Source organism: Aquila chrysaetos, chromosome 6 (assembly GCF_900496995.4).
Source record: "Aquila chrysaetos chrysaetos chromosome 6, bAquChr1.4, whole genome shotgun sequence".
Lineage (NCBI taxonomy): Eukaryota > Metazoa > Chordata > Aves > Accipitriformes > Accipitridae > Aquila > Aquila chrysaetos.
This window is the reverse complement of record NC_044009.1, coordinates 3612742-3637628: the sequence shown is the minus strand read 5'-3', so window position 1 is coordinate 3637628 and position 24887 is coordinate 3612742. Positions and strand designations below refer to the sequence as shown.

Here is a 24887-nt window from a genome sequence, read left to right as displayed (position 1 = left end):
ACCAGGCGTAGAAAGCAGCATTCAAGTAACTGTTGGTTTGCAGAGCCATTGCCTTCCTTTGAAATGGCAGGCACAGTGCAATTCTTGACGGTGAACAGTCTCTTTTCTATAGCTTTTCTTCTCTGTCAAAATAAAGAAGAAATGTTAATCCTGAAAGTTTTTGCAAACCAAAAACTGTTTCCCCAAATACTCTTTGCTGTTTTCTACCCTCCAAGAAGAACAACCCCAAAACCTCCAGGCTGAATCAAATCTATTCATTCTGATGATTTCAAAATACTCCATTTGCATTTTGAACACCTTAAGAATTTTTTCCCCACTCTACATATATGTAGCACTGAAAAGGAAGCGTTGCCACAAACCAAAACAACCAAGCATTTAATTTCAAACAGAAGTTCTCAGTTACCTGTAGGTTAATCATCCAGGTTGCATGTGTGGTATAGCTGCAAAGTCACTTGAACAAGCTTTGTGTGGTTGCGTGGTCCCTGTTCTATGCCAATTTTTCTTTTATGCAGCCTACGCTGGTCACAGGTAAATCAAGAAAACAGACAGCTGCGTATACTGAAAAAAAAAATTTTTTTCAACAATATTAGAAGAAAAAAAAATATCTAACAAAGGTATGCCCATGAACACCATAAATTATGAGTCTCTTTTCCTGATGCTTTTAAGAACTGAACACCTCTGCCAGGCTGGGCTGAAACTAGGCAATAAGTTGAAAAGTTATTTGGAAAAACAGGCATGTAATCACACAATTGCTTAATTTCCCTTCCCTTGGGAAAGGGGACAAAAAAAAAAAATTAAGGACAGGAAGTCCCATGAAAATACTGTTTTACCTTCTTCAGTTTCAAAACACTAATAATTTGCAGGAAACATGAGCAGACATGGTAACGTGACAAAACACTGCCCGCACATATGCTTAGTTGCCTTCTGTTTGAGCAAAACCTCTAGTACGAGAAAAGCCGTTTCTATACCTCAGGCATTTCTCTTATCCTGTTACTCTTTCATTCTTTTTTGCAGCTAAAAGATGAGGAAATCCCCAGAGCTCACTGGGGCCCCAAACACCTGTGATCATTATTTATGTATGTAAGTGAATGACTATATAAAAGTGTGTCAGCTTATTCTCCTAACTGCTACCCTACATTTCCTAAAACTGCGTGGGAAGGTCTTTATCTGATTACAAACAGCAAGCCACTTCTAAGTATCAAACATTGTTTTAAACAAAGTTTAAAACTTTGTTTTAACAGTATGAAGTTTCTTAAACATTTACACGCAGAGAAAATCCTAAAGAAATGTAGATCCAGAATAATTTTTTTAATTAAATTTTTGCAGAAGGTGCATGAAAACAAAGATAGAAAGATAACTCCTCTTCTCTGCTCGGTGCCATTTTCCTGCCCTGAAATTTTGCCATCATACTTTTTCCATTTTAGAAGTCAAAATTCAGGAATACAGATCCAGATTAGAAGCACAAAACACTACATGGTAACACCAGATCCAGCATCAGGAAAATAATATACATTACTCAGAGAAAAGCTACTAAATTTGGTTCTAACTTCAGAGCTAGGTCATTGGAAAATCCGAGAATTCAGAGTAATAGGAGGTTTCCCTCCTGAAGGCCAGTTTCAATTCTCACTACGCCAGCTGGGGCAGGAAAGGGAGCCTCAGGCACAGCCAAGTGACATCAGCATCTAAGAAATCACTAAACATGTTATATTAGTAGCTTCTTAAAATTTATCAATTGTGTTCCTTTCTAAGTAGTATTAAAGCACGTGTGCTAAGAGAGCTGGCTCTTAAGAAGGTGAAAGATTTCGCCGACCAGGTCTGAGACACTCAACACCCCCAGGCAGTTTGTAAGGCTGTCTCAAGTAGAATGGAAAGCAGAATGAAAAGGCACACTTTTCAGCAGGTAGGAGACTTCTTCCACCTTTGTTGTATAAACAGAATTGTTCCAGAAATTTCTTAGTTAAGTGCTATCTGCTTTTCAGAGTCCTCACTCATAAGCAGGCTGCAGCAGGACACAACAACAGTGCAACACTGGTTTTTTCTACCATTTTCTCAAGAAACAAAGGCAACGGCACTGGCCACACAACACAGCTGAACAGCCAGGTGAACGCTGTGAAATGCTATCACAGTTGTAAGCAGAGCCCTCTGAGTCTGGGAGCAGGCAGCTCCCCTCCATGGAGCAGAAGGGGTGCGGACCCGTTGATCAGCCTCACAGACAGACGGACAGACACCACCACCAATTCCAACCCCAAGACACTACCCGAGAGCTGCTTCTCTTACAGCCAAAGATGGACAGCACCAGCAGATGTCCAGCCGTGGCTGTAACGGAGCGATCCACATCCTCTTGGATGGAATTCAAGCATGTCAGGTCAGGGACAGATTGCTGGCGAGGGTAAACACTCCCCAGACTGGTATGACAAAACACGTACTCAAGAAAGACTCCCACCAAATGGCAACAAGCCTTTACTTACCACTGGTGGCCCAAGAACTTTTTCTACAATTAGATTCCTCAGTTCATAGGACAACTCAAAGACAAGCTTAAGATAAGTGCTGGACAACTCCTAATTAAAAAAGGACTAAGTGCTACCAACTGTCCCACAAAAAATTGCATTTTTTTCCATAAAAATGAAATACACCTTTTAAGCTTCACCTACATATACTGTAAGACTTATTACGTCCTCAGTTAAGCCATAATCTGATGTTGTCGTTTTGAAGCCTACATACTTGCCTTTTTGTTAGCACTGTCAAGGAACTTTTTTTTTTCTTTAGATATTACCATATATCATCTTTTAACTATTTACTCATGACAATAATGTTAATGAAACATTGTATTTCTAAATTTGCTTGATCACTTAGCCTCTAGAAACTTTGGGATATTTTTCAGGGATATTTTATTTTCTCTTTTGAAAAGAGATACAAGCAACAAAAAAAATCATTATAGACATTTCATTGGACGTAAATGATTTGAGGGAGAAGCCTTTTTTAACCTACAGTCCATATACAGAGATAAACCTGAAGTTTAAACCAGAACTTGAAAAACCCCATAAACTCCGGGATTTTAGCTGAAAATTCAGCCATGATCTGATTCAAATATTGCAGTAATTGCACACTGATAAAATAAAGCTATTGTTCTTTCTGAATGGAAACTTAAATATAGTGTTTTCTTACAAGATCACTGTTCAGAGCCAATAGCTTTCATTTCCTTTGATACAAAGAACAGCTCTTTTACTGAAATTCTCCAGGGCTTAAATGATTCACACTTTGGGTTTTTCCCTCTGAATTGGAGCTTTAAGAAGTCAGGAAATTGGTTGCTTTTCCCATCAATAAGCAGCCCTAAAGTCAGGTGGTTAGGTAAGCAGGAAGTGGAACCGCTCTTCAAGGTAGGCATATAGAAACCCAAAAGGCCACTGTGCAAATTTCCAATGAATAATATGGCTCTGTTCATCATGTTTCAATATTAACTGGCACTAGTGTTGGCTATTCAACACCCACAGCCCAGAAAGTCTTGTTCACCTCACCAAGATTTGCTGCATGTTGCCAGAGGCACAGACTTCCACTAGACACTCAAAACTTTCATTCCTCAAACAGTAAGCTATGTTGAATTTTTTTGCCCAAAATGTTGCTGCTTCTCTGCCATTGTCAGGAACGGAAAAAATTGTCAGCCACAGTTTCCTGCTGTTTTGGTAGTGGGTAGCTGAAAAGCTGGTTTAGCCAGCAGCCAGGAAACGTTAAACCACTTGCTTAGAAAGCGAAAAAAGTGCAATTGCACCAATCTAAAATTCAATGACAGAAGAATTTGGTTCTGGGTACATTGCTGAAATAGCCAGAGCTCCATAAGAGGGGGGAAGTGAATTGGAAAAGTAAAACTAAGTGTGCTCAAGAACATTGGGACAACCTAAAGAATAGAACCCTACCTTTCCAATTTGCTTAATTAAATCACAAAGGCACTTCATTCTATTTTCAAGTTTATTTTACCTTTACAAAAGGTCACAATCAGAAATCTTGTTGAAAACATTAAAAAACCAAGAAGGATGAATACAGAGCCAAGAATAAACATGGCCAACATAGAAGGAGCAGTAAGAAGTGTCTTTACTAGCCAGTATTTGGACTTCTGAGATTATTAAATCCCACAGCGAAACTGCTTACAAGGCAGAGACAGTCTTATACTTTAAGTTATCCTATTTAATCCAATCCAATGCTTTCACCTTTCCTTGGCTGAATCTCCAGTTGACCTCAATTAAGAATCTGCACATTTCCCAGAGCAATGGAGGAAAACTCACTCTTTTTAAGTGAATTTCACATAGGAATACCTAACGGAAAAATTATCAGTAACACAAGAATTAATAGTAAGAGGATCAAAGAAGGCAAAAATACATTGAAATTACTAATTATGTCTCACAACATCCTTTTAGGGTTGCGAAGTATCACTGCTCCCATTCTACGTGAAGGGGAAGCTAAGGTATAGGGATCTCAGTTGCAGTAAACACAGTAACAGAGAAGCTACAAGATTAAAACTAGGACTATGGAGGAGTACGTTATAGTGAATAAGGACAACCCTTTGCACTTCATTTTCCTTTACAATTATTTCGCCCAGTTACAAGATTCTATAATGCACACACACACAAAAAGCAAAAAAGATAGGATAACTCCTCTTGACATAATCACTGAAGAAATGTTCAGCAATAAAACCATGTCCATGAATCATAAAGTTAATCCTTCCGCACTAGGCAGGCTTGCCAAGAACTCCTCCAGGGAAGGCTTCAAGAAAGACCAACGGGAAAGAGTTTAGAGAGAGAGAGAGACTAAGAGGCCTAGAAACCACAACCTGTGAAGTAGGGTAAGAGCCTAGAGAAACCAAGGAGAGATGATAGTTTATGAATGCTTAAAAAGATGCTGAAGAGTCAATTACTCCTCATAATCATAATGGATAATACAAATTTTAACTAACAAAATCTCTCTCCTTCTCTGACTTGAAATGAGTCACTGGACTGGATTGCCTAGAGAGTTCATGGACTCACCTCCATGAAAGTGTAACAGGTAGGTGGTTATCCAGTCTCACCAAGCCTGCCTTGGAGCACAGAGGCTATGTGACTAGCTTACCAAGGTAATCACCTGTCCCACTTCTTAGGATTCTCTGTTCAAGTGCTTTTGCAACACACATCTGTGGAGGCAATAACTTCTGCTCCACAGCTATGGTAATTTCACAGAGCCCTACTGAAAACATCATGTCATTCAGACTTGGAATAATCCCCTCTGAGTATTTAGTAAAGTGATTAACAGAAATTTCATTACTCTGTTAGGATTTAATTTAGAAGCCCTGTACTGTTTATGTTATCTGTGAGAAATCATGAAGAAACTGATGTAATGGCTGTTCTGAGAGATATTTACAACCTTTCATGTGAAGGCTGAGTCAAAACTCAGTTTTGCCCAGAGCTGATTTGGTCATAAAGGAGTCTACTCCAAGCAGCTTTCACCAGAAGGCCAAACCAGAAGGCATCCAGAGCTTTGAATCTGTTATTGCAGTCACATAACACAAAAATAATTATATAAAAAAGACACGCGAGTTTTAACTAGTTGAAGCCACAGGCTAGATTCTTATTTGAAATCAGTGTCAAGTCACAGAAAGCAACCAACTCCAGCTGAAATCCTGCCCCTTTAAATTGAGGCAAAACAGTTAATTCTAGTCATGTTAGAGCACTATGAAACTGGAGGAGCACTAATCTAACATTAAAAAAAAATCCTCCATGGTACAATTTTCAGTAAGGGCAACATCTTTCAGCTGATGATCAAGTGACTGGAGCTATGCTGGTATACACCAGCAGACGCTCTGGTTCTTTTTCTTCTGGGGTGGGGAGAAAAACCATCAAGAATAAATGTTGAGCTTTTCTCTGTTTTTCACTGTCTTTTCCGACTCTACAAACTAGGTGAGAAGAGAGCATTAAACAAAATGTTTCTCTAGACAGCGTGATCCTCATTTGAGCCTTTCAGAAGTCTCCCTTTTGTAATCCGGTATTCCAGATACCAAGGATTGCCGAGTTACAGAAGAGAAGGAGGATAAATGTTACCCCCTTCTTCCCCTAGTTTCCCTGGGGGACATGAAGGCATCACAGAACTTGCATAGAAAAATCTCTGCAAGCACAAATGATGTGACCATGGCAGTCTCAGAGTGGCACCTCTGTGCAATGAAACTGGCCTAACCAAAACCTTCTGTTGGGATTGGAGAGGAGTATTTAACGGATTAAGAGTAATGGCCCTTTGCTGTGTAACAAAGAGGGCAATTTGGCAGGAGTGAAAAGGACTGTCTGCTTGGAGAAGATTAGTAGATATGGTTCCTAGGAACAATGCCTTATTGCCTTATTCCTGTAATATGAGCATCAGGACACATCTTGGAAATACAGACAGCCTGCGAAAGCTGTGAGTGCCCTATAGGTACTACTGTATTTCCTGTAGTACTGAAGGGATTGATGCCTTCTATGCACATATCAATCTGTGGGAGCACTACAGAGATATGTGCAGAAGATGCAAAGGGGAATAATGACAAAAAAGATCCCTGGTCCCAAACAAAGTTGAAAAGAGCATCAATGAAAAAAAAACCCCAACAACCCAGGAAACTTGCAATAATGCAATGCAGCTGAACTGAATGTCAGCCTGACTTCGCAGTTGTTCTGCTTCTAAATGCTAGGTTTGTTGAGAAGAAACAAAGCGAAACTCCTCCCAAACCCATTCCTTATTGCTATGTATATGACGATGCTTTATGCAGCCAGGCCCTCCCTTTTTTTTTTTTTTTTTCAAAAGCTGAGCTCAGCTCCCCATTCTCACAGCACATTGCAATTCATCTGTTTTCATTGTAGACTCTGAGGGTGGAAATAGCAAGGCTTTTCTTCTGGTGTTTTGTCTCCATGTTCTTCTTCTGGAAACTGGCAGCTGTAAGTCTCTTCTTTATGGTGTGACAGTTGCGGAGCCACCGGCAGCCTAGGGAAGTTATGTTCCAGGTCTGCAGTGAGAACAAGCAAAAGCACTGCACATACAAGAAGTCTTCATACATGCCAGTTAGTTGCTTATTACCTTTACCAATACAGCCTCTCTCTCAGGAAAGGAAAAAGATACAGGTGATGCACTGCATCTTAGTGAAACTAAGTAACCCGCCCAAAAATCACAGAGTAAATCCATACTTATTCAACTAAATTTATTCCATTCTGACTCTGGATCAATGGAAACATTGTTCGCCACTGAAAAGCAACACAGTCCACAAAGGTGCACTTACAGTCAGCTGTGTGGTATTTTTCTTTCTTCAGTGACCATATGCACAAATGCAAGAAGAAGGTCAGCAAGATGAGAACAAATACAGCCACTGCAGTAAGGATGGCCAGGATGGTGGTATATAGAGAGTAATTTGCAGTAGGAGCTGCAATTAAATATATTTAATAAAGATTAAGAAATCATGTGCCCAGACTATTGTTAAAGGAAAAGCAGTTCTTCCCAGGAAATTGAGAGATTAATTTCCTCTTTCTGTGGAAAATAATTTTCCAAGGAAAAAAAGAGTGCGGGTATTAACAATAAAACTGAGATGCTCCAAGTCAAGGCTGCAATAGATCACTGTCTGCGGTAAAAAGCATTCATGCAAAAAACCCACATGCCCAATCTCTTCCTTGTTCATTGTCTCTCTTTCTTGCAGCTATCACTTGTTCTATCTGGTCTGGTTTGGTTTTTGCTTTTGCGGGGGGGATTTGGCTTCAATGTTTCCCTGAACAGGACTACAGCAAGCCAAATTTTCGCACTTGTGTCTGTCTCGTGGAAGTTAAAAATAGCACCTTTTTGCAATTTGTCTCAGCAGAACTAACAATTTCTCTGAATGAAGGGCCCAGACCTGAAAGGTACCAATTCATTGTAGGAACAAGGGTGGGGGGAAAGGCAGGAGCAGTGCAGCTTGCTGTCTTAAAGATACTTAGTACCTGCAAAGCCTGTACCTGCTTACTCCTATCTAATTTGATCCATTAAGACATGAGATTTCAGTGCTGGGTGGTGTGGACTCAACCAATACTTGTAAAGGAACTGGATGATTAACTAAGCTATTGTCTTTGTAAGAAAATCTAGCAAAACAGCAAGAGCAGTTTAATGGAAAACTCTGATAATTTGTCAAAAAAGCGTGCTCTATTCAGGGACAATTGTTGGGCTTTTCTCTACCTTTATTACTGACAGTGCTTTAATGCTGGAATCTTTGCCCAGGCCAACAATTCTACCTATATTAATATTGCAAGAAACACAACAGCAATTTTCAAAGCAAATTTTCACGATAGCAAGCTCTGCATGATTACTATACAACAAGTCACCAACTGAAGAAGTGCAGAGAAAAGTTATAGGCTCAAAGAAACAAATCATTGAGAAGGTACCTTGCTCCAAACCTTTAGCAGGGAAACCACATATTGCATTATGTGTACTGTTGCCTTGCTTGATTGTTAGAAACCCAGAACTTTCACAACTAAAAGAAGAATAAAAGTCACAGTTAGAATGTCCCTGCCTTTCCCTTCATTCCTCTCCAGCCTTTCTCTTGGTCCCCTTTCTTCCCTCCACTCTTTCCACAACTTGTTTCCTTTTTTTTCCTTTTTATAGCAGTGCAGGTAAAGTTATGGCTGCCCCCCAAAAAGATAAGACTACATCACAATTGTTTACGTGCACATTTTTTTTTAGTCTCTTTGTTTCAATTGATGGCCATGTTTGGAATAATTTTGCATCAGTTTGAGCTGGACTTGGAAGCAAGCCGAATACACGGCAGTTTGTCTTAACTTCTGCTTTGAGACTGACTATTTATAAAACCAAAGGAGAGAGACATATCATATATTGCTGAATTTAAAAAACTCATCATTTAATGTCATTGGTGATCTCGTCTTAGATTCCATTTTATTTTCTACTATCCACATTAATAATTTGAGAATTTCATCATGCATATTTCCAAAGAAGGAAAGTATCAATAAATACATACTCAGTCCAGTTACGGCACCAGCCATTCTTCACATTAGAATAGGTTCCTATCTCACATGGTTTACATTTGAATGTGAAGTCGAAAATGCCTACACGAAAAGAGAACATCAATTATTAGTGGTCAGTGCCTTTACTGAAAGATGGAGATAGAACAGATTAGAGCACAATGCATTCCCTCTACAGTCTTTCTGCATTATGAATCACCCCCCCTGGAGAAACACAGAAGCAGTTCTTGCCACCTTTGCATTTTGGGAAATGTATGGGTGGACCCCTTACAGAAGAGGTACAGAATAGTCTGATCTGACAGCAGAGGGTGTAAAGTTAAGAGGCAACACAGAGTAAAACAGTCTTCTACTGACAGTCCTAGCAGCTTGGAAGAAAAGTAATACTGAAAGTCCAAGCATGAAAGTGAAGGTCTCAAAGTTAGGAAGGGAAGAGTTATAAAATAGGGAAACAAGGGTTTTAGTCACAGGGGCCACAATATAAATGTCACTTCTCTCTGCATCACAAGCCTTCCCCAAAGCAGGTTACAGTAAGTGAAGGAAACTGTTGCTCAGCCAGCCACTTGTATTAAACTCTGTCTTTTAGAGTTATTTGCGTTTCTTTAGTTACCGATCTTAACCAGCTCCTCGCCCTCCGCACATTCAGGAAGTTTTTTGCAGTAGAGACATGCACTATCAATACAGCTGTACCCCTGACGACATTTGCAGTCATGGTCCTCAATACTTGGACATGTGCTGTTGTCTCCTGTCAAGAAGAAAGAAGTCAGATTTGCCTTTGTCATAGATGCCAGAAATTAACTTAACCATTAGTCTTACTGGTTGACACAGGTGAAATAGTTCCTTACTGTGCTGTGGTGGAAAAAATGGATACCAGAAAGATGTCACTCCCATGCATACTGGGTAAAGTTTAGAGCACTCAAATTCAGCACCACTCAGATTTTTACAGCTTGGTTACCTGAGCACGACATGACTTATGACTGTAACCCTTCTCTCTTATCTGCAATACCAGTCATGGTAGACAGAAGTAAGGCAGCAGGCTTGCTTTACTACATTGTGCAGATTTAGACACTGTGGGGTGAGGAAGGCACTTCCAGTGCCCCAAAGAAGCACCACACATTAACTAGCCGTCCAGTCAGCTCTGAGGACACTGCCAGAGCTGTTCTCAGTTAGGCTCAGCCATGTTAGAGGAGGGATGCCCAAAAGATCCTTGGCCAGTGAAGCTAGACCTCCTTTTCCATGCCTTTCCTAACAGCAGCAGCTGCTTCCTACACTCTGTTGGCAAATGTGGGTCTAAATCCAAGCCATAAAACCAGCACCCTTCCTACCCTCTGTCCTATTTCTAGAGGAGTTCTGTTGTGAACTTTGCTTGCACTCAGAAAATATCTCTAATTCTGAGAGGCTCCTGGGTTCATGAAAGCAAAGGATTGATGATATATACTGATCCCATCAGTAAACAGTATCAAGCAGTCCTTCAGGCAGTTGGAGACCAGTTGGAGGAAAAGTGCTGTTAAACCAGGAAGCTGTATAATCTTAAAGAAAACAAAAAATATAGAAGAAAATGCTGGCTAGTTCAATAGCATGCTTAAAAACCCACGATAAGTAGCAAAGATCAAGCAAAGATTATTATCTGAGGTTGGTGATGGAACATACAGGGCCACCAGGGAACTGCCCACATCTTCCTCTGCCCACTAGCCTCCTCTTACTGGCCTTCAAAACTTAATGAAGTCTGGCAGCAAAAAGGAAACAGCTTAGGGATGCTTCTTTCTGTGTATTACTAGTGAGTGATTCTGGCGTTCATCCCACCAAGCAATGACTCTCCTACCTCATGCTGAATGACTTTTATCTCAGTGGGAAGGGAAATACTCCGGGGTCTCCACACTATTGAGGACTCTATAGCTCCTCACCTATTTATTGCTCATTCCCACAAATCCCATGTGTCCACTCACTCCTTCCATAGGGAGCTCAGTGTCCTTGCTGTCCGTTAAGGCAGATATATTCAAGCTATTAAGAGATAGGAAGCTGACTCCTACCTAGGCACCAACGAAAGATATAACTTCTCAGTTAATCCTGTTGCTAACCTGCAGGACAACAGCACAACCATACTAGCTAGACAAGGCTTCCAGCAGCCCTGTTTTAGGACAAACAGAAAAGGAATGTGCATTCCTTGCTGTAGGTCATACCAACAGCTGCATATTCCCTACCGTTCAGCTCTGGCTACCGTTACGGACAGCACTAAATTAGGAAGAATAGTATGATTGCTCCTGGGACCATGGAAGAGGCCGCTAGAATCACCTGTTCTGTCTTTCAGCCTAACAGGCACAGAAATATCACTCGGTAAGTCCTGCAGCCAGCCTGTTCCACCTCTAGTGCCTTAATTTGACTTACATTACAGGCAAGTGAAAATCCATTACCATCTCACCAGCATCCCAAGATCAGGCAAGGACATAGGTTAGAACAGGCTGTTGAAACTAATGATCACCTGAGACCTTGTCTGTGCATTTACTTCTGGGACAAGCACAGGTCAGTGGAATGGAGGGATTGAAGTAGTGTGCTTCCTACGCTTTAGGACCACAAATTGCAAAGAACAGCCTTACAGAGAGCATCACTCCCTGTATTCCCTCTGAAGTCTGAATAGCACAGACAAACTTTGAAACCATGTTTGAATGGAGCAAGGGCTCAGAACCAGTGTTAAGTGAACACCTTCCGACCTCGTGAGCACGACCAACCCACAGAAACTTAACCTTCTCTTTCCCACTACAGAATACCAAGTACAGGCATGTAACAAATCTGAAACATGAGTCCACCCTGAAGTTTATAGCTAAGGCACATTATGAATTTAGGGGGCAGAAAGGAAGCCCTTACCATTTTGTTTTGCATATACAGTTATTCAAGATACATTTACATACATACATACACACAAACACACGCACACCTGTTCCCCACACTTGATTGTCCTGGTTGACATAAAACAATATTGACAAACAGAAAAGACAGACACATCATTCCCTTACCTGTGTTTGAGTTGCATTTGGGACAGCATTTCTTTTCATCTTTACCGATTATTCTCAGTTCACCATCCTGGCATGGTGTTGCCAGGGTTTGCTCTGTCCATTGCCATAGGTACACCACCAGCAGCAAGCAAGCTCGAATCTTGAGGTGACCGACTTGACTTGTCTGTTCAGTCATGTCTCGAGTTATACAACCCAAAAGCGCACTAGGGTGGGCTTGTATCAGGACTTTCCTGCAAAAGTACTCCTTCCCCTGACACTGTGGGAAGGCACTGTGTTTTTGTGGCTGCACTCTTCCGGTTTCTTTAGGGGTGGGGAAAAGATTTTATTTTACGTCATCAAATTCTTAAAAAAGCAGGGCTAAGCAACTATGCACTAGTGACTCCATTAACAGAGCAGCAGGTTAAGAGCAAGATGGAGCATCAGGTAATTTGATTTTCAAAGGATTTTGCAAGTTGATATACAACTGAAAATTAATGCAAATTAAATTAGTGCGTGAACTTCAGCTAAGTCAGAAAGAAAGTCTGAGCAAGAGTTCTTAATGAATTTAGAAACCTTCAAGGATTTAACTATCAGATTGCAATGTATAGTAAGGCCATCCATCCACTCAGATATTCTGATTCTGTTAATTGTTTTCAGTTTCCTTCACTCTGGATCTGGAGACTCTTGAATTGTTTTCCAGAGCCGATGTAACTCCATAGGGATACCATGAAACCAAGAGAGGGAATACTGTCCTCTCCACAAGCTGCAAAATCAGCCCTGGGACCAAAACTGAAAATAGCTGCAATGGGCTCTTTAGAGACACATACAGCTCCTCTGACCCCCACACCCCTGGAATTTAGGTAATGAAAGACAGCTGTTCAGCAAAATTGTACACAGGCACAGACATGTTGCCTGTAATCATCACCTGCTGCTAGGTTTCAATTCCAAAAAGTCTTACCTCATACAAACACCTATGCAAACTTCCATCTCTGCTCTATGTGTGGACAGCTTGCTTGCTTTCCCACCCTTCCCTTCTATTTCCACTGTACGCTAGAGTTTGCTTCTATCCCTATAGCTTGTTGTTGCTTTTATATGTGCACAGTGAAGATAGTATTTAAAAACCCAACCTCATTCTCAACTGAACACATGAATTCTGATGCAGAAGCAATTTTTAATGGATTCTTTTCCACACTGCATGGGGTGACAAACAGGTCAAGGCAAGGGAGTCAGGTCTGTGAAGAGAGATGAGCGCCTTTAGAAAATGCCATGCCTGCAGCATTTGACACTTGCCCTGTTAATTCCTTACTTTAATACACAGCTAGTGAAGCCTGAATAAGCTTTCCACACAGACACTATCACTCTTCCTTCGGTGTGTTCTACAATTTCTTCCTGAAGATTCATCTATGGATCTCAAAGAATAGATCAGTCAGCACACTCTTCACTTAGTCTTTGGTCCATTTAGGGATCTACCTATGTTCCTGTTGCGGGTTGGAAACAATCAGACAGGTTTGGTATGCAACAGACCCTTCTAGCTTTAAAAATGTATGCTGCAAAGCTGCTTGTACTGTTAAATGTGCTAGGTGACACCTCTCTATCAAAAGATGACATCCAAACTAGCTGCAAGCAGGCAAAAGACACAGGCCTCTGCCGTCACTTTTTCCCACATAATGCCCCTAGAAGGCCAACGGTTATGTTTCGGAAACAAAAAGCCTCCTACTTGATACTTCTGCCACACAGGAGATCCCCACCTCTTCCCACACAGCACTGTTCCTCACACTTGTCACAGCCTGTACCGCTCACACTACACTGGAAACACAGATACAATGCCTGCTGCTGCAGCTGCTGCCCAACTGGCCATGGAGAGTCCTGGACACTACAGGTCTTGGGTTCAGTCCCCCAAGTCAGGATTCCTCTCACCAGCTCTTCCAAACAGCATAACCACAATGCTTGGGCAACACAGGGACAGGGAAGGTTTACAGGTACTGGTCAGGTGCTGCCCCTGTACGGAAAACACGGTGCACTCTGCAGCATACAAAACTTTGTCTCACCCTCTTCAGAACTCAGCAGAGTCTTATGATGAAGACAAGCTACGAGGCAAAGCACTTGGATGCTGCAGCAATATACTCTGCAGACCAATCAGTTACGACCATGTCTGAACTGCACACAAGCCCTGACCAACTCTGAGGATATTTTTATTATCCTTGGCTCTTATAAGAATAGGCTAATAGTAAGGAGAACTTGTTTCAAAATCTTACTATGGTGTCGTGGTTTAACCCCAGCCAGCAACTAAGCACCACACAGCTGCTTGCTCACTCCCCCCTGCAGTGTGATGGGGGAGACAATCAGAAGAGTAAAAGTGAGAAAACTCATGGGCTGAGATAAAGGCAGTGGAATAGGTAAAGCAAAACCCATGCACACAAGCAAAGCGAAACAAGGAATTCATTCACCACTTCCCCTGGGCAGGCAGGTGTTCAGCCATCTCCAGGAAAGCAGGGCTCCATCACGCGTGACCGTTACTTGGGAAGACAAATGCCATCACTCCGAACGTGTCCGTCTCCCCCCCCCCTTCTTTCTTCTTGCCCCAGCTTTATATGCTGAGCGTGACGTCATATGGTCTGGAATATCCCTTGGGTCAGTTGGGGTCGGCTGTGTACCCCCCCAACTCCTTGTGCCCCCCCAGCCTGCTCGCTGGTGGGGTGGTATGAGGAGCAGAAAAGGCCTTGGCTCTGTGTAAGCACTGCTCAGCAGTAACTAAAACATCCCTGCGTTATCAACACTGTTTTCAGCACAAATCCGAAACACAGCCCCATACTAGCTACTATGAAGAAAAGTAACTTTATCCCAGCCAAAACCAGCACATATGGTTACATTAAGATTCACCCCAAGGCATGCTGGCTGCAGTACCATTTGAAAATACTCCTCCTCGCATAATAGGGCCAGGAATACCTGGAGCACAATAAGCCCCTCCACCTTACTGTGGCTGCAGCCAGAATTCCTGGGCGAAGAGCGGCCCACATCTGCCCTGATAACAAGTGCTGCTACTGCTCTTGTAAACAGCATGCTAGCCAAACTCTCCCTTCCACCTTCTCCTACCCTTTGCCCCTTCCCCAGCACAGGCTGGTACAGTGCGGAAATACGGCACCAGCAACTTTTAGAAGCTGCTCAATGTGTGCATAAAGTGATTGTGGACAGGAGGGGATACACTTTCCCATTCAGCCCAACACTTTCCCCAGCTCTTCAAGTCTTTCTCAGAGTATGTGAAAGAGGTGTTTAGTCTCAACTGGAAGAAGAAAGCAAGAACAAAAGACCCATGAAGGAAAGCCAAATTTCTTGAAATCGAGATTTCTTCACCATCCCAGCAGCACCTGTCTTTGAGGTCAGGTGCTTCCAGTTTCATTAAAAGATAGTGCATAGGCTCCCTGCAAACATAAAAGGGCTGCAAACCCCCTTACAGTAGCTGGCAACACTGACAGAAATTGTGGGGCATTTCACAAATGGTCTTAGGAGTAACCCTGACAAACCATTTATTCATGAGGTGTGCAGAGAAAAATGTAACTCGGCAATAGGAAGAGATGGAATCAGCTCTGTGTATTACTGAGAGACTTGCCCAGGGGTGCAGCTCAGGCTCCCCAGAAACTCCCTGAGGCTTTATGTGTACTTGCACCCTGGGTGGAGTCCCACTGTCAATACTGATGTGGAGGAGACAAACCCTGTCAGGACCCTGACAGTTGTTCTGATGCCAAAGCTGCAGTCCTGAGGAGTTGAGAGTCATGTAGCCTCACTTTCTGGAAGTTACACCTCAAGGCCATACCCCGGAATATCTGGCACACCAGTCACTGATAACTAACACTGTTGAATAACCAACAGGAAGAACTGTTACCTCCAGCAACAGCTGGGACAGGTAATTTTATAACTAACAGAAAGACTCAAGTGGTAGAAGACAAGGTCTCTAAGTTAGGCACCACACTAAAGTCTCCTGATGCCTTACTTACTTCATCTTTAGAAGTATAGCAGTAGCAATAGACTAGACCATGTCCATCAGAAGGGACAAGGACGGGGTACTGGTTCCAGATGGAGGAACTGTCCATTCCCTTGAAGCTCAAAGATGGGCACTGATAACTAGCACTGCCTAAATACCAAATACAAACATTAATCAGACTTTTGCTCAGTGTCATAAACACAGCAATAGAGAAGGGACCTCCAAATGTCCTACTGAGACAACTGGCAGGTGGTACACAAGGGAACCCAAGCCTGGCAAAGGTTTCAGGCAGCCAGTTAGGGTACGTGATATCTGATATTTGCTGTTTATCAGAATAGGAACCAATAATTTATTTCCTTCTATCTTTTTTGAATGTTGTCTTTTTTCTGAGTTGGTCTCTACATGTTTTCATTCTTGTTCAAGCATTACAGTCATGCAAAAATACTGCCAGCTGATGGAACATTTACAGTCAGATCACAGACAATAGGTGTACATGTCAAGTCTAAATCTCTAGAGTCAGCAGTGACCTTTCAGAGACTACTTGACTATCTGGTTTTAAAATCTTTGGGGGTTTTCTAAAGCTAACCTTACCTGTCCCTGATGTGAGGTAGTGACATTTCATCTGTCAATCTCTTTCTTGCTCAGTCCTGTATGTGATGTACGTCAGTGCTGCTAGGTTCCATGCTGCTGCCTGATCCGGTAGGGTTTCCAGCTCTCTCTGCACCTATTGATAGAACAAATGCCTATTTCACTCATCAATAAGCAGTAGTTCTCACCTCCTCATTACCTGTTTGGTGGTTTTATTCAGCAGCAGCTACAGGATTAACTAGACAATATTTGACTGAGACTTTTCAGAAATTAGGAATCCTTACAGTCTTTATCTTCACACACAAGCAGAGGTTCTGTGGCCTGCAGAGTTCCTTTCAATCCCTGTGACCCGTGTTCAAAATTATAATCCCAAGGGTTAAAAGGCCATTGGAAGCAATGGGCTCTTTGAGTTGTCCAAGCACATATATCATGAAGCGCCTTCTCCTGTGCATGAAACAGGAAGACATAGCACAGTCTCGAACAGGCAAAGAGAAGCAGCTGGGGGCCAAGATGTTCAGAAATGCCTCAGGGTTCAGAGTCCCCAGTTGCTGCTAAAAAGGAGCATCCAAATGCTGCTGCTACTGTCTCTTTGAAGAATGAAGAGAGACTCTGCAAGGGCTTGTGCTGGAGTTTGAACCAAAGAGTTTCTTGCATGCCAGGCTCTAGTTCCTCAGTCTTGGATTAAGAAGTCTTAACTTTTTATGACTGTCTCCAAAAAATTAGCCTCAGTTCTGAGTGTGGGACCTCAATGTATCAGGAGACCAGGGCAGGATGGGCTGCTTCTTCCTTCAGCAAAGGAAGGGACGCACAGAAATATGAGTGGCAAAAGACCCCAAACGCAGTGGCTCACTTCTTGCCCTGACCTCCACAGAAGAAAGAACTCTCTTCCAGCCACACCTGCCCATACCCATACATAGCTCAGGGCAAATTAAGGCTGAAACATAAGCGCACACTGTGATGGAACAAAAGAAAAGATGTTGCAGATCTCCTAATCCCTTCTCCCTCCTCTGTGCTACCATGACCTGCACATGTAACACTAGGAATGCTCAAGGATGAGATCTGAAGGAAGAACCAGTGGGTTCTTCCACTCACTGAAGTACACTGATGTTGCAACTTGTACCTCTGTCTTCAGGGCACACATTCCTAAGAGTATTTACAGAACTGGTTGCAAATCCTACTTTTTCCCACCTTAAGGATATCCAGCCACAAGCTGAACATTATACACATCGCCAGGTGCTGCATTTTACAGTTTCCTTTTTGCTTGGGACCACTGGAGCCACCAGTTTGCTTAACTGTCCAAATTACTAACCTTTCGGAAAGAACAAAAAGAAGAAAAAAAGAAGAGCGTAAGCACTTCTCAAACACGTAATTAGTTCTTGCAAGTCCAGTGGCTTTACTGACACTCCATGGACTTAACGTCATCAATGACAGAGTATTGTTACCAGGGAGAGTATTTGGTTTCCTGACATTGAGATTTTGCTGACTACCCATAATGGGTGACCAAAGAAGCCATGCAGTTCTACAAGTAAGAGGTCGTTCACATGAAATATACGTCATTTCTGAATGACTAATGATATTTGTTAGACCAATGTATAAATTGCCTTGTAAGATCCATCTCCTAAGTTGTTTTCATCCCACTGTAGAAAACTCCATTGCTAGCTACAGGATTCACATTCCATTGCACAGAACTTGTCTATGCTCTTGGGAAACAACTGTCAGTCAGTCTTTACTTAAACAGCCCTTTACTGTGTCGTTACTGCTGTAAGAGATGTTACTAATACAACATGAAATGACTTGCCACGCCAGGGAACCTGTGGTAGAACAGCAGTTCTGATGGGCTCCAGAAAGCATAGAGGAACAGTCAGTGCATGGGGTGCAGGTCAGTACTGCAGCAAGCACATGGCGAGGCTGGTGCCAGAGGGAGCACAGGGACATCAGAAGGGTACCATATGAGTAGTAACAGCTCACATAATACTGGGGTCCAAAGACTGGGGTAAAAAAAAAAAAAAACAAAAAAACAAAAAAACCCAAACAACAAACAACCAAAAAAAACCCCCTTATGGACAAATAATTTATCTGCAGCCTGAAACTAGAAGACAAAATTGTTGAGTTCCTTTCAGCTCGGCTGACCTTTAGGCCAGCCTTGAGATTTTGCAGTGACTAGGACTGGCTACCCTAGGGGTTTCCAGATATTGGGGTGTTCGCAGTGCCTGTCTAATGCCTGCCCTCTTTTGGCACACAGGGACAATTACTGCCCTGCAAAACTGTCACACGTAAGGCTGGGGGCACAGGAGCCAAGTAATGTGGCAGAAGCATTGGTGGTCACGTGTGGGCTCCTGAGGCAAGTTAAATTCTCACCCCAGAACAATGAGGGCTTTGCAAAGACCCCTGGGTCCTTCCTTTAAGCAGCGCTAAGGTCCCTGCAGCATGCACTCATCAGGGCTCTGCCTTCACCTGTGGAATGAGTCTTGCAGCCACCTCTCTGGGTTGTTTGCACAGCCTGGCCACCAAAGCGGTGACTCCTTGCAGACAATCCCAATGGTGCAGAGACCAACATTTCATAGAGGGAAACCAAACCAGACAGAGGCAAAAACCTCAAGTCCCTGACGTTACCAAGCTGTGTACTTCCTCCAGCTTATCAGCCGGCACAGCGCATATCAGCGGATGTGACCTTTCTTAAGCTTCTCATGGCAAACCTGAGTCACTTTGATGCACTTCTAAGTCACAGGAGAATGTGAAGAGAAAATGCAGGAGATAAAGGATCTGGCATAGCCACAGTAGAAGAAACTTGTCATATATTTGAAGGGGAAAACCAAAAAAAAAAAAAAAAAAAAAAAAAAAAAAAAAAAAAAAAAGAAGAGAGACAAATGAGGAAGTGAACATAAAAAGCATGAACTTACAGACCTGTGGTTTGGTTCTTTTCTTTAATTGTACTAACTACTGAAACATAAAATACATGTTAACTGCCAAAGCTACAGCTTGAAAGAAGTGTTCAAGAACTGTAAAACCCAGCTCATCTATAGAATTTTTTCCAGCGTGGCTCTCAAATACCATCTGTTCTTGTCCTAATCCTTCTCCAAAACTGAATACAGCAAAGCAATAAGCAAAACAAACCTCCATTTCAAACAAATAGCCTTGTTAAAACTCCAGGCAGCCATACGTGATAGCCTCACATGTAGGAGAGAAAAAATTTTGTAGATAGAAATCCCACAGACAAGAGGGGTTGGTTTTTTGTTTGGTTTTCCTCCTGGTTTTTTGTAGCACTCTGGCCTAATCTCTATCTGTAGCTAATTACAAACAATGTAAGGGGCTGGCCATGTGGCCTGTAACTCATGTCTAGTGCAGCTGAAAGTAAGTTAAATTATTCATTAAAAAATGGCATTATTCATACCCAGAAATACAATTATAGGAATTATTAGTCAGTTTTACAGATGGTTCTTAAAATAATCAAGAGGCCAAATTTTAGTGAGAACAATCATGCAGTTTTGCATGTGCGTAAGTGAATTCCTGAATCAGGGCTCTATGGCAACAAAGATGCCTTGAATTTACAAATCATATAGGTTTACCAAGTACCCTAACTGCCCATACAGTTCACACTAAAACCAGAGTTAGCATTGGTTTGCAGAGTAAAAGAACTAACACCTCAGCTTACTGCATTACACTGGAAAAAATTTCCCGTACAGCCTTATCTTTATCAGCTTAGATGAAGCTGCACAACTTAGACCGTCTTTCTCTCAAGTGCCTGAAAAAGGGGAAATCTGAACAGCTGAAAAACAGGAACTTACTTTGTGACATAGGCCCATACCTTTGAGAAGGGAAAGTTTAGTTTCTGGCAGGTAGGAAGACAAGCACAGGCAGAATGCAGCACCAACTTGTTCAAGATTCTGTAACTATTTTTAACTACTTTCTGCCATTTTAGGGAGGATTAGAACAAAAAATCCAAGCAAGTTCTTCACAGAAGAGTGACAAGACTGAACATGGCAATTAAAAAAAATTGTTATTCCTTTAGAGTGAAATATCTTTAAATAAGCATTAGTTTATTAAAACCAGCAATCTACCACCACCCAAATCCTCAAAAAAATCAAATCATAAATGCCTCCAATCCTATCAAATGTTATTATGGTTTAACTCTTCTGATAGGATTATACATCTCGGCACAGTGACCGAGTACAGTTCTACAGCAGTACAGCCAGCACAGGCTGGCTCACAGGTCCGCATTAGCACAAAAGCCAGCAATTACAGGCTGTGAGGGCTTGCTATTACAGGCCTTCAGCCACACAGCACGCTAAGTTGTCTGCCTTTCATTTTCCAAATGTTTCCAACTGCAACTTGTCCTCAGCTACCCTACCTCTGCTGTGCACTTCCAGGGTCAGTATCGGTTCCTTCTTCAGCCAGAGGGAACCCATGCCCTAGTTTGCAGGAAATCTCCTGATCAGAGACTGTAGGAAGGCACAAGAACACAGTGCACTCAGGCATCTTCCTGTGCAGCTGAGCCGGAGGGCAGAAAACAAGTAAGATTCATGGAAACAGTGGATGAGCCCACACCACAGAGGAGCTCTGCTGCCACAGCAGCACTTCTGTCAAGGCAACAGCTCATCTGTTCCTGTGGGCTGTGTTTTCATCATATAACCCACAACCTCAGACAGCTCATTAGTGATCTGCACCTTGCTCAGTTACATGGAATCGTGGTACTTGCTTTATTGCCTCTGAAGTGCAGCCTAGAAACTTGATAAGCATAATTTCCGAGAATTTGTTGGGTGTTCCCTGGGATGCATTTCTCAGATTCATCCATTGCACTTTGCCATCCAATTCACTGCAAGATGACAGCATTTAGACCACAACACGCTTTCAAAGACCTCTACGTTCACAACAGGGGCTCTGTTTTTGAAGGGGCTGAGCCTTAGCATCTTGAACATCTCTGCAACTCTCAGGTCAGAACAGCTGCCAGGCCAGATTTACAGAGAAAAACAATACATGCAGCCTTCTCAAGTTGCACAGAAAGCCAGGGGCAAGGCAGCATGTGAACTCAAAGCCTGCTAAGCTATAGGATTGACCATTTGGTGATCCTGCTTTCTGTGAGAATTATACACGCTGGTATAACTTTTTGCTCATTTGTACTCTCCAATCATACACATCATACACATGCATCTAGCTGCTACCACAATTTATTTCAAAAAGTCACTATCACACTTTGTATATAATACAAATGTTTATATACATTGTATATGCACTTCAAAATAGGAAATCATTGCTAAGTACACCATATGTATAACATATAAGAAAACATATGTTTAAAAACATGTTTCTAGACACCAGTTGTATTCTTGAATACATTTCCTGTTGCATATTTTGACGTATGCTTTGGTACCGTGTATATAAAATACCTATCTCTAATGAGTTATCCACTGAGGAGTTATATTTGAAGTGAAAACCACTTCTGAATTATATAACTTTCAAGTTTACTTCTTCTTGAACTTTTACACCAAAGTACTTAAGTTACGTCAAAAGCTATTCACAATAACACTTCAGGATTCTCACAGACACTTTATATTTTGAACTTGCCATCTAAAAATGTGAATGCTTTCCAAAACTACAGACCGATTAACTTGTGGAAAAACATTACAGAAGTAAAATTCCTTTCATACAGTGTACAGGCAAACAATGAGGTATTTTAACTGCACAGAGACCAACTCAGGAATACTTCTTCAGTTCTGAATGCAGGTTCCATTGACGGCATCCACAACATGATCATCCAGATGAATGGTCAAACCATAGTTTAGGCATCTATCCACTGTTACACCATCTTTGCATGTCTTTGCTCAAACGCAACCCTTGAAGGCCCAGATAGCACTGTGTTAAGAGTTCAGCTCTTGCCTCTCATCAACAGAGAACATCTAAGACGTTACTCTTTTCTAAATCATCACAAAATTATCATTCATCAGCAGAAAAAAATCTAAATGTCCATGTACAGGCTCCTAAACCTAAGATATAAACAGACTTTCCCCAAATCCAGAGCACTGTCTGGAACCAAAGTTGCTTGTGGGTGTCTCCCTACATCCACAGCAAGCAATCAAGTCCCACAAAAGCAGTTTAACCTAAACAATTTTACTGTCGAGATGTCCAAGCTTGACTGAAGCAGCCTTGCTGATGATAGACAAGCTGAGGTATTCAGAATAACAGGATGTCCACCAAGAGGAAGCACACAGTGTATTGGTTGCACAGGTCTTATAGATAAAACATTAGTTATACACGCTAACTTCTAAAGTTTACAGTGCAGACAAGTGGTACTTTACCTTTCCGCCTATTTTGAACCACAGTTTCCACTAATAATGTTCTAATCAGAAATTACCATTCCCTTTGCCTTCTAGCAATCCACATATTCTACTTTCCACACACATAAAGATCTCCATGGAGATTTCCAAACACTTGGAGATCTGGAGCTACCTGGTGATCATGAGTAATTCCATTTGCTGCCTGACAATGGGGATACTGCTCAATATGTTAACGTGACATTTTCTCAACGGGTATGTTTGAAGAAACGCAGAAAGGAGAGAAGTGGCATTGAATAGCCATCTCTCAACAGTCACTTAACAGCTAGCACCAGAATTCTGGTACTATTTTGGTGCACAGCTAGCACCAGAGTTACCAGCAATGACAATTGTCTCTGGAGGCACAGCTGACATGCCACTCAACTTGACCAAGAAGAAATAACTTGAAAAAATGGAAGCACAAAGGAAGGTGGCTAGGTTCATCAGGGGAGATTCTCCACCTAAAGCGAGGAGAGTTCATTTGGGAACTAGACTGAAACACTGGAGATACCTACACTGAGAAAAGAGACATGCTTTGCTTAGCATCTCAGAATTGTAAGACAAGATATGAACTCGGTCATAAAGCAGGTCTTTTGATTTCCCTCTTTTTCTGCCTGCTCAATGATCAGCTCTTACAGCTTCCTAAACACTTTCTTCAGTCCAAAGACAATTGCCTATCACTACATACGGAACTGGCTAGAAATGCAGATGACTATATCAACTCAGTCCTGGCAACAGGGATGCTGTGCACAGGATCTGCCCAAGATAGAGAATCACATGATTCCACCAAGAACAGCTACTCCATGGGTCCTAATGCCAAAGGACACTCAATGAGACCCAAAGGAACCGAAGTGCAATTAAACAGTTACACACACCCACACATACAGCCACAGAATGCACTGTCACATTACTTGTTACAGTCGATCAGCTCAGAAATGCAGGAAACAGTAACGCAATGTAGAGTCAGTTTTTGATGAGACTAGAATTGGAGTCAATTTGTTCTTCCTGGATAGGAATTCGAAAGCTCCTTCCATCTGAAAGATAGATAATAGTAAAAAAAAAAAAAAAAAAAAATACTATACATAGTAGAAGGGGCAGGAAAAGGGAAGCCAGGGACTTTTCTAGTTTCATGGATGACTAGGCACCTAGTGTGCCTAGTGACATTTGGGTCAGTGCTTGTCTTTCCAGCCAGTGCTAGGAAACACCAAGTATGGGGAACAGTGAAAATACACTTTACCATTGCTCTATGAATGGAATATGAGGCAGCTGTGAGCTGACTCAAGACCCAGGCTGCCACTTAGTTCTGAATATAGAGTTCAGCTTTTCTCAGTCAAACCTTTCCTGTGTTTGCAGGAGACACTTCAAGACAGTTCACTTCTATACAGGCAAAAAAGTTCACAATATACTCTTTTTTTAAAGACTGTTGATTCTGGATCCTCACTGTGCTGAATAGCATTCCCTGCACAAAATCATGACATCATTTTTGCAGGGACTAAGGGAAGAAAAAGCTAGGAGTGGTTAAAATCAGAGAGAGAGAGAGAGAGAGAGAGAGAGAGAGAGAGAGAGAGAGAGAGAGAGTATCCTTCTGCATGGCAACAAACAGGGAGAACGGTGCTCTATAAGAATGCAAACTTGAGACACTATGACCTCCAGTGCATCAGGACTAAACAGAGGATCACCACTGGTATTAACTGCAGATGACACTGTGCTACTTAGCCAGGTAGACTTCATTATGACTGAAACAATTATCAAAGTTCAAATAGGGGGCCCTGATTATTCTCTTTCCCATACTTTTTTCCCCATAAAAAGAAACTCACTCTGATGGTTGTTTCTACAAGGCCTCTTCTTAGTCTCTTTTTTGGCTGCTTGGATAATCAACAAGAGTATGGACATTCCACTCACCATGAGCAATATCAGACAAATAAGGATAAGTGATAAAGACCCTGGAAGAAAAACAGAAGAAGAATACACTAAAAAACATTCATGGTTCTAGCTGGAGTTTTCATGGCTTTCCAGCTTCAAAAGAAGGAACCTAGAACTCCAG

At 41.9% G+C, this 24887-nt stretch overlaps 1 protein-coding gene across 16 annotated transcripts in view; it reads right to left on the bottom strand.

Moving 5' to 3' along the window:
* Window positions 1-16: 16 nt before the first annotated feature.
* The window catches only part of TNFRSF4 (TNF receptor superfamily member 4), a 32996-nt gene continuing 8125 nt past the window's right edge, over window positions 17-24887 (bottom strand). For 15 of the 16 annotated variants that reach the window (XM_041124487.1, XM_041124488.1, XM_041124486.1 and 12 more), the window contains 6 exons: window positions 24661-24786; window positions 9589-9723; window positions 8978-9065; window positions 8388-8476; window positions 7262-7402; window positions 3950-6991 (listed from right to left, as the gene is read on the bottom strand). In XM_041124487.1, the coding sequence (XP_040980421.1) occupies window positions 6840-6991; window positions 7262-7402; window positions 8388-8476; window positions 8978-9065; window positions 9589-9723; window positions 24661-24786 (731 nt within the window). In that variant the 3' untranslated portion in view covers window positions 3950-6839. Of the gene's footprint in view, window positions 123-403; window positions 514-3949; window positions 6992-7261; window positions 7403-8387; window positions 8477-8977; window positions 9066-9588; window positions 9724-24660; window positions 24787-24887 lie in introns of those variants that run through there. The other variant, XR_005932708.1, reaches the window with a different exon arrangement.